Genomic DNA, 9426 nt, shown 5'->3' with positions numbered 1-9426 from the left:
AATTTTATGAGTAACTTACCTACGTTGTTATAAAGAAATTACGCTTTTTACTTGTGATTACTTGAGTGATCAATTAAATACATACATACGTGAAATTTGCCGATCAAAAGATCTGTCACAGCGATCACGCACGCCCACCTGCCAAGCGCGCAATCAAAACATAAGCGCTCATTCGCTTAAGCCGCACTCACACAACAAATGTGTGGGGCAAGGAAGTAGGCGAGAGGGAGTGTGAATAAGTGAGCGCGATGGTGGGAATCGAGCGTTGTTGAGAGGCGGGCAACACAGATGCCTTTACTTGGATCACTCAAATGAGTTGCGCTCATATTGAATGAGTGACTACTTTTCGAACGTGCCGCGAGCTCAGTCACATTTAAGCCGGCAAAAGAACATAACAAAGAGCGAAAAAGCAGCGCCGCGCAAGCTAAACAAAGTCAATGCTTGTCTGTCGCACAGCACAGTCATGCCGCCTTCTAGGCATACGCTATGTGACGCTCACCTCCGCGCTTTGCCATTTCTGCAAGTCAAGAACGCCATCAAAGTCGTTCGCTTATCGACGGCGTACGGCGCACGGCGCGACTACCTTGCATGGGGCTGTTTTGCTTAAAAAGTAAAGAGTACACCTGCGTTTATTTCATTTGCGTTAAGACAGCCCGTTCGTTCAGAACGTTCACTCCATAAAAGAAAAACAATCTTCCATACGTTTATTCCGTATAAACAAAATACAGACAACGAGATCGCGGCGTACGAGCGAACCAAAAGTGTTGCCGTTTGTTGATCGTTAGTTTCTTCTAAAAGAATCTATTGAAATTTATTTCTATTATTTATATTCAATGATCGGTTTGTAAGCTTCTAAAAGTTTTGAGAAAAAAAATCGCATTACCAAAAAAGGTACGAACCGTAAAAAGATCGATCGAAGATCGCCACTCATTGACTGACTGATCGTGCGAGCGTTGAATGTCGTGTGTGTTTATGTGATCGGAATTGAAAATTGGAAATTGGAATTTTTCAACGTACATTTAATCGATGAAAAACCTAAAACGGAGTCGAAGTTGAACAGGTTTAGTCAGCTTGCTGTTTATTTTTTTTACACAAATAATTACTTGCGCACGCACTACTCTTACAAGTTCCTTAATTTTATGCGAAATCGGCGTGGAAGTGCAAATGGATCTGTGTGTGTGCATTTGAGTGAAGTAATCACTAGTAAGTAAGCACAAAAAAAAAGGACCGAATGACTTGGAGCGAAGTAAAAAATCAAGCAAATCAACTAAAAATCGCAGATAAAATCGTAAACTGTAATTTCGTGTAAGCTGCGACATACATGAAAAATGCATTCATTATATCTTAACGAGCATTTGTTTGATGCACAAGCGAGTCTTGACCACAGCAGCGAACATAGCAGTACGCCAGTGTCCGTTGTGTCGGCGAAGAGTACGCAACTTTGCGTGAAAGCGCCTAAACCGATTGAGAAGAAAGTTGTGCTTGCGTTGAAAAAATTATTGAAGTGAAGGACACGCTAGTCAGCTAGCAAGTGAGCAAGTAATCGAGAACAAAGAACGACACTGAAAAGTGAAAGTCAAGGAAGTGACACTATAAAGCGCACAAAATACAAAGTTGGAGGAAAAAGTGTTCCACAAGTTCAATTCAGTGTTAGCGGTAGTAAACTTATCGAAAAGATATTTTGAGAAATTCTAAAGTGTAGAGAAATAAGTGGAAAAACTTATAATTGGCACGATTGAGAAAAAAAGTTGTTGGTTTTTGAGAAAAAAATTAGTAAACTGTGATAAAAGAAGTTTTAAAGCAACTAAAAGTAGCTTCATAGCCGAAGCAAATGAAAATACACTAAAGACGAAAAAAAGAGAAATTTTAAAGAAAAGTTTTAGCTATTTTTTAATAAAAAGTGAATAGTTTGTAAAGAAAACTTAACAACGAACTCGCCGAAGCTAACTTTTAACGAATAAAAAGTTTCGTCCTTGAACGAATTTCCACAACGAATTTTATTTTTAATACTAAATAAATAAAAATTAAAAATAATTAAAAAAAATAAAAAATATTGCGTAAAATTAAAATAAAAATTTAAAAAGTCAGTCTACACAAAAACTATACACCGTGCAAAAAAAAAACGATTTTTGTTTTTTAACATTTGAAGTCATAAAAATTTACACTGTGCCACCAATAACAACTTTCCCGAAAGCAGTATTAAAAGAATCCTAGCAACACAAAAAATCCATTCAAATCCCCACACGACAAAAAAAAAACAAAAATCTACAAAATGATCTTCAATAAGTACATCGAAAAACTTTCGAGCTCCTTTGGCGCAAGCGCCAAGCAGCAACAAGCCAAGCACACAGAAGTCAGTGACTACAATAACACACGCAATGTGGAGTATGAGAAAGCAATGGCCGCCAATTACATCAACTGTGGCCATTACTATCACTATAATCAAAGTCATATAGCTTCGAAAAAGAAGAAACCAAATAAAAGTCAACAGCAGCAGCAGCAGCAACAACAACAGCAGCAGCAGCAGCAACAGCATCAACGCAACTTTTTAAGCACAGATGAATTGGCAACAATAAATAATGGCCAAAATAGCAGTAGTTGTTGTAAGAGCAACAACAGCAGCAGCAACAACAAAAGCATTAGCAATAATACAACAAGTCACACTCATAGTCAAAGTAATAATTACCTAAAAGTGCCACAACAATCGCATCATCCGACACGCCTCAATGCCAAAGATATACCTGCGCTACGCATCTCTACGGATGTGCATATTACTCGAGATGCCGCGGATGGATATGCTTGTGTGAGTGGCGGCGACATATCACCCTCGTCGCATTACTACGAAGGTGACTTCTATGGCACGCCGCTTTCACCGCTGAATCCTTCGCCTGCCTCGTCGTATACGACCTCACTCTCGACGGAATCGTTGGCAGCTGGTGCCTGCAGTCCCAGCACCTCGATGTCGGCTGCCTCGACGCCCACATCGTTGTCGACGTCGCCACCGCGTTTTCACAGTCGTCCGCCATCGTTGCGGCTATCCAAGGAGTTGGCCGCGATTTACAGCAAATTGTTACACTTTCCGTGGGTATTTTTCTTTTATTATTGGAAACATGTATTTTTATATAAGTTTAAAGTTTATTGAAACTTCGTTAGTATGTGAATAATGCGAGGCGTAATAACAAAGGAATGTAGACTCTAGAAATACTACTAAAATTCGTACACTCCGTTTTCAGTTGCCTGTAAATGTGTTTACAGCTAATTTCAGTGTAGTATAGAGCTTGGAGAGTTTTGAAGACTACGCATTTTCTCTTGAAAAATAACTCAAACGTTTAAAAATTGTGTTCAGACACAGTGCATTGCTTTGTAGAGTTTGGAGAGTTATGCTATACTGCCTTAAACAAAGGAAAATTGTGTTTCATAGTGTTTGGAGACTTTTAAAAACTGTGGATGGAATTGTTAAACATTTTAAAATCTCTTAAATACCTTCAGTTTTGAAGTATTAACGATGTTAAGAAATTTTCCAAATCCTTAAAATACTTTTAGTTTCTAAAATTTTGAAGCATAAATGCACATTTTCTACACTCTACAAAACTTGTCTCCAAATTATTTGCGCACGAAAATAAGCTCGTAATACATTTTTAATTAAATATTACTTAGTCTGTCCGAAGTTCCCCAACAAATTTAATATCTCCTCGGTAGCTTCGTCACATTTTTTTTTCATTCCGCTTTTAGTGACGCAGTGACGCTGTAGCCTAATTTTATGCATCCGCCCGTATGACTGCAGTAAGCGCATTTATAAATATCATTCATTGTGGCCCTCTTTTAACGCACACTGCTAACATATATAACGGTAAATGTAAATTTAACATTTACATACGCTTATTGACGCAAGTGATTTACACCAACGCAGCCGGGTAACCGTTACAAACAGAGGTCAGATAATTTGATGGTTTAAAATGCCAAAAATATGATAACTTTCAATAACTTATTTCGCAAGTGACGAAAGCGTATCAGAAGCTCATACTTTTACATGCGCATCAGCTGTCTGCTTTTTAAGTGAAGAGAACAAGTTTTCGATACAATTTTAAGCGCAAATTTTAAAAATAAATTATTTGCGCTCACGTTTATCACGCATGAGAGTGTACGTTGAAAAAAGTGGAAGGGTAATAAAAACCAACGACACTGTCACGCTGTGAAAACAACCATAAGCACTGTTGGGACTTTAGGCGCTTACTTCTTATTTTTNCACGCTGTGAAAACAACCATAAGCACTGTTGGGACTTTAGGCGCTTACTTGTTTTTTTTCTTTTCTTATTAAATTAAATAACAATGCTGATTGAAAATGCGTGGCTCTAGTGTCGCCGCAGCTAATTAGCAACTTTGTGGATTTAAGTGATATATGCGCACATGACATACGCAATTATGAAGCGCAAAATTTGCTTATTTACAAGATATTTATAAAAGATACATAAGTAATAAGTAACAACTATAGGGCATGTGTTTACTTGGATGAGAGTTTTTATAAATAATGTAGTGATACTAATTTTTTTAGCTGCTAAAGATGTTTTTTTCACATTTTTCTTAAAATTTAAGGAAGTGGAGAGTTTGGAGACTTCCTAAAACTTAAGCTAACACAATATTCAAACATCAAAAGCTACGCAGACCATTTTTTTCGTGCTGAATTATTTATCGAACCAGTGTAGAGTTTGTAGACTTCAAAAAAATTGAATAAAATCAATTGTTGAATGCTGCTAGGACATAAATTTGCTGTAGCATAGAAGTATTTTGAATGAGTGTAGAGTTTGGAGACTTGAAAATTCGCACAAAATTAAGGCGATTAATGAGTTTACTTTCTTTCTGACCAGATGTGACTGTATATTAAGTCTTTTACTAAATCATTTTGCATAAACAATACAATTTTTCAATTAATTTTTTAAAAGAAAATATTTTGATATTTTTAAATAGGTATTGTCAGCTTTAACTTGTTTTATTTAATATTGTGCGGCCTGCTGTTATAACACAAATGGAGGGACCTACAATTTCACGCCGCCTCCGAATGGCAAATGGTTTTAAGAGCAGATTTTTCAAGGCAGAAATATCCCCGAACGATTGCCGGTGTAAGAAAATAACTTTTTCTAATTTAGATGTTGCTCGGACCAGGGCTTTTTTTGTATTTAGTGTACTGGCCTTTTATTAAATTACTCAATTAAAACCACTATCACATGTTTAATATACGCAAACAGCGAGCGATTTACATGTGATTGTTACGAAATTTTCTTTTGTGCTTGTCTTTTTTATTATAGAAGTCATAGAATTCCCAACACGTGTTTTTATTTGTTTAACATGCCATTGTTAACTGTTAAAAAAAAAAAAAACACTCCACACAACTTGAGCTTACATTGTAGGTGACTGTACACACACGTGCGTTCGCCTCGTGTGTTGGTGCCATTTCAAATTGGTAGGCATGTTTATGCTACTTTATTGATGTCATTTATCTCGCGCACTTACATAATTATGCATCCAAATATGTACATTTATCTATACAAATTATGGCAATTTCTTTGTTGATTATAAATAATTGTGATTTTGCGCTGTGATGATGATTTCTTGTTTCTCTCGACACTTCCTTTAACTGGTTAGTTAACTTTTGAAATTGCTCTGAATTGATTTGTTTTGTTACGCTGCTTTTCTTAAAGTTTGCATTACAACGCATTTTTTTTAACTGTTCGTGTTTGTGTGCACCACCCTGCGCTTCCACAGCTTCCGCCTTCTACTTTGCAGCATACAGCGAGCGTTCGCATCGCCTACATTTAATAGATGTAATCAGCTTTGTGTGAATTGATTTCAGTAATTGTAGCAATTGTTTGTATACATAAGTGCGGACAGACCGCAACTAAATGTTAATCATACCATCAAATAGTGTGTGCTTAGGCGCGCAAGCTAGATATTATCGTGGTAATGCGTTGTTAATAGACATTGCTTAACAATTACTTGATGTAATGCTTAAGTAAATAGCAAATAATAATGCAACGTTGCTGCACTACGTACGAAAGTAATTGGAGCAATTAGGTATTTTCTTGACAGCTGCAGTAGCACCTTAGCGTTCGTTGGCTTGGCAAAAACGAGTTATAGGCTGTTTTTTTTTTTTAAATCGCTTCAGACATCGCCTGTTTTGAAATTTTCGGCGCAAAACCGAAAAGTGGAAAGTTTTGGAAAAAATGATAAAATAGTGAGATATTGCTAGTTTATTGTTAAATTGCTAATGGAGACTTTGCACACCTTTTGTTGATGCGCCATTTTTCATTTATACTAAGCAGTGAAGGATTTTCTACGCTTTGAAATATTTTGAAGCTTCTAAAAATGTAGGAAAATATTAAAATTGTCTAGGTAAAGGGCTGTTTGCAGCTCTCAAGAAAAATCACAAGAAATATTTTTTATTATTTCTGTTGGTTGAAAAAGTACTTTGCTTCCGCTGTAAATTAACTTGAAGGAATAACTATTCTAGCANAATCACAAGAAATATTTTTCATTATTTCTGTTGGTTGAAAAAGTACTTTGCTTCCGCTGTAAATTAACTTGAAGGAATAATTATTTTAGCATTTTTTTTACATAGAAAATAAATTTCGATAGAAGAAAATTTCTTTTCCAATTCTTGTGCGTCGTTTTATGTGAATCTTTCGTTTTTCTTGAGAGCTGCAAACAGCCCTTAAAGCTGATTTCAAATTATATAGATTTTCGGCGCAGCAAAATGTGCAAAAAATTTCCGAAGCATGCTTGATTTGACAAAAATGTGCCTCAGCTTTAGTTTAAACTTGCGAAGCGAATGAATTTGGCGAAGCGAATGAATTTGTCGAAGCGAATGGATTGGCGGACGCAACTTAAATATGCATTAAGAGTGTTATTTTTTACCAGCTTGTGAAGTTCTTTGCATCACGAACATTTTTAATGCCTTCTCTGTTCTTTATTTCGCTTCGCCAAACCGTTAATCAATTAATCGATGGTGAGCGGTTAGAAAAAAGCGAACGGTTAGTCGATTTCGAGCAGTTAATCGAATACTTGCTAACCGGCAAAAAAGTCGATGTTTAACAGCAGCTCTAAATTTTTGTCTTTTTTGATTTTTTAAGAGTAAAGGGATTTCAATTTTGAATTTTGAAATAAAAAATGTTGTTTATTGTAAAAATTAAAAAAAAAAAAATTATTCTAATTTAGCATAATAAGGAAATTTACGCAATGTTCTTAAAAGAAAATAGGCTGATTTCAGTTTTTTTCTCNGTTGTTTATTGTAAAAATTAAAAAAAAAAAAATTATTCTAATTTAGCATAGTAAGGAAATTTACGCAATGTTCTTAAAAGAAAATAGGCTGATTTCAGTTTTTTTCGTTGAAACACTGCAGATATTTTAATTTTGAAAAAAATTTACTTTTCAAATAATTTCGACTAAAGTTTTATTAAAAATTTATATAACAATAAGTGGAGAGATTTCTGTTTCAAAACTGCATATTTAGAAAATACATAGTAAGTATAAAGCTTGCAAGCGATAAAGCAACAGATTAACAAATTTTCATAGCAACTTGTATATTATCATTATTTATTATTTATAACTCATATATTTTCATTAAAATGCGCTCTAATTACTATTTTAGTATAAATTATCGAAGTTATTTATTGCTGCGCTCTCACTAAAACTGATCATTTTTTGCTGTCGTTAGAACAAAGCCACCAAAGCGAGTGAAAGTTAAAAAATTAAATAAATTACTACCAAACTACATACATACATACATTTATCTCACTGCTTAGAGTGGCTAGTAGTTCGCACTAGTGATTTTTTATACAGCCGTTAATTATACATACATATATCGCTAACGGGCCTTTACATTTGTAGCTGTTTCTACGCCACGTATTTTCATATTTCATGTAACAAGTTGTTTTTACCCCGACCTTTCTACTTAGTTTAATAAAAGCTTTTTTTTTTGTTTGTGCACAACAATTTACAACAACCACACATTTATATTGCCAATTACTCCATTTTTCACGCGGGAAATTGAAATTGAATTATAAATTTTGTTTTTGCAAAATTTTTACGCCCACCAGCCAACCAGCTGCGGACCAGTTTTGTTGTTATTCATTCAATTTTCGCTGTGCTATGCCTGCTAAAACGGTTTGTTTACATTGTTGGCGTTGCTTTGACCTTAATCACATAAAAATCGATTTATGCATTTGCGTGAGTGTAGGGGATTGATTTGAATATTTATTTATTATTTTTTTTTTGCTCTAAACTTTCTAAGCACTTACTTTACGGCCCCTAAGTATTTCCTGTTGTATGAGCTTATCAAATGAATTAAATTGAATATGAAATAAAAGCGCATTTACGAAATTTTTGTTAAGTGCCATAAATATTCGCTTTATTGATTTTCAAGTAGTAAATGTTTTATATTTAGCAATGCGCTTAAGAAACGTACCTCTCGTTTTCTTTCACTAAATAAAAAATCCCCATAAGTACAATTGCTTTCATTTACACTTTTGTTTTAAACTTGCATCCCAACTGTTGTGCAAAACCATTGTTGCCTTGCACTACTCGCAAATATGGGTTAACGTATGAATGAGATCCATAAAAAAGCCCATAAAAATTTAAATAATTTGTAAAAAAAGTTGTGTAGAAAATATTGTGTAAAAAAGCTTGCAAATTCACATACTTAAGTAAGTAAAAAAGTTAAGTAACGGCCTTCAATACAATGGAGAATGTAGAGAGAAAATAAAAGAGGAATGTTTTAGACCTGAAAGAAATCGTTTTCTAAGAAAAACTTTAACCATTGCATTTTTACTTAAACCATTTGCATTTTTACTTTTAATAGGGGTTTTTTTTTTAAGTGGAGACTTTGTAGACTTTTGGAAAATTTTTGAGAACGCGCATAAAATATAGTAGAAAATGCGTGGCTTTGAAAATTTCAATGTTTGCGCCCCTTTTTACTTTTAGAGCGTTTGGAGACTTTAGAAAAAATTTTGCAGAAAAATATAGCAAAAAATGTTTTAAACAAACGTGGGATTGCCGGAAATGCATTTCTTTTTGAGTCTTGACAAAAACTGTGTGAAACAAACTTTCTCCAAGTTAAGAGTTGTGAGATTCTCAAAAAATTGAATGTTTTAACCAAAGTTCGAACCGTAAATTTTCCGAATTTTCAATATTTTTGTAAGTTGAGAGTAACAAACCGATTAAACCAAAATTAAAAGTTTGAATATTCGCCCAAAATATAAAAATGTTGTGAAGTGTTAAAGAGTATATAAAATAATCTCCATATACTCTACACAATGTTCAGTTTTGTTTTTTTTTATATTAAAAATATTCTTTTTCTATTTAACTTTAACCAAATAGTTATTGAAAGTCTTCGTGCACTACAATTCCGAAAATTTCGTTACTCATTATTACTCG

The 9426-nt window shown here is 34.3% G+C and overlaps 1 protein-coding gene across 1 annotated transcript; it reads left to right on the top strand.

Moving 5' to 3' along the window:
• Window positions 1-353: 353 nt before the first annotated feature.
• Window positions 354-3243, top strand: LOC108364098 (putative uncharacterized protein DDB_G0277255). Its single transcript, XM_017617664.1, has 2 exons — window positions 354-3081; window positions 3234-3243. The coding sequence occupies exons 1-2, from the start codon at window positions 2273-2275 to the stop codon at window positions 3241-3243; spliced, it is 819 nt and encodes a 272-aa protein (XP_017473153.1). The 5' UTR covers window positions 354-2272.
• The last annotated feature ends 6183 nt before the right edge of the window (window positions 3244-9426 follow it).

Source organism: Rhagoletis zephyria, unplaced genomic scaffold, assembly GCF_001687245.7.
Source record: "Rhagoletis zephyria isolate East Lansing unplaced genomic scaffold, Rhagoletis_zephyria_1.1 Rzeph_scaffold_01459, whole genome shotgun sequence".
In the NCBI taxonomy this organism is placed as follows: Eukaryota; Metazoa; Arthropoda; class Insecta; order Diptera; family Tephritidae; genus Rhagoletis; species Rhagoletis zephyria.
Note: the sequence above shows the minus strand (reverse complement) of the source record. Positions and strands in the feature narration are given on the sequence as shown.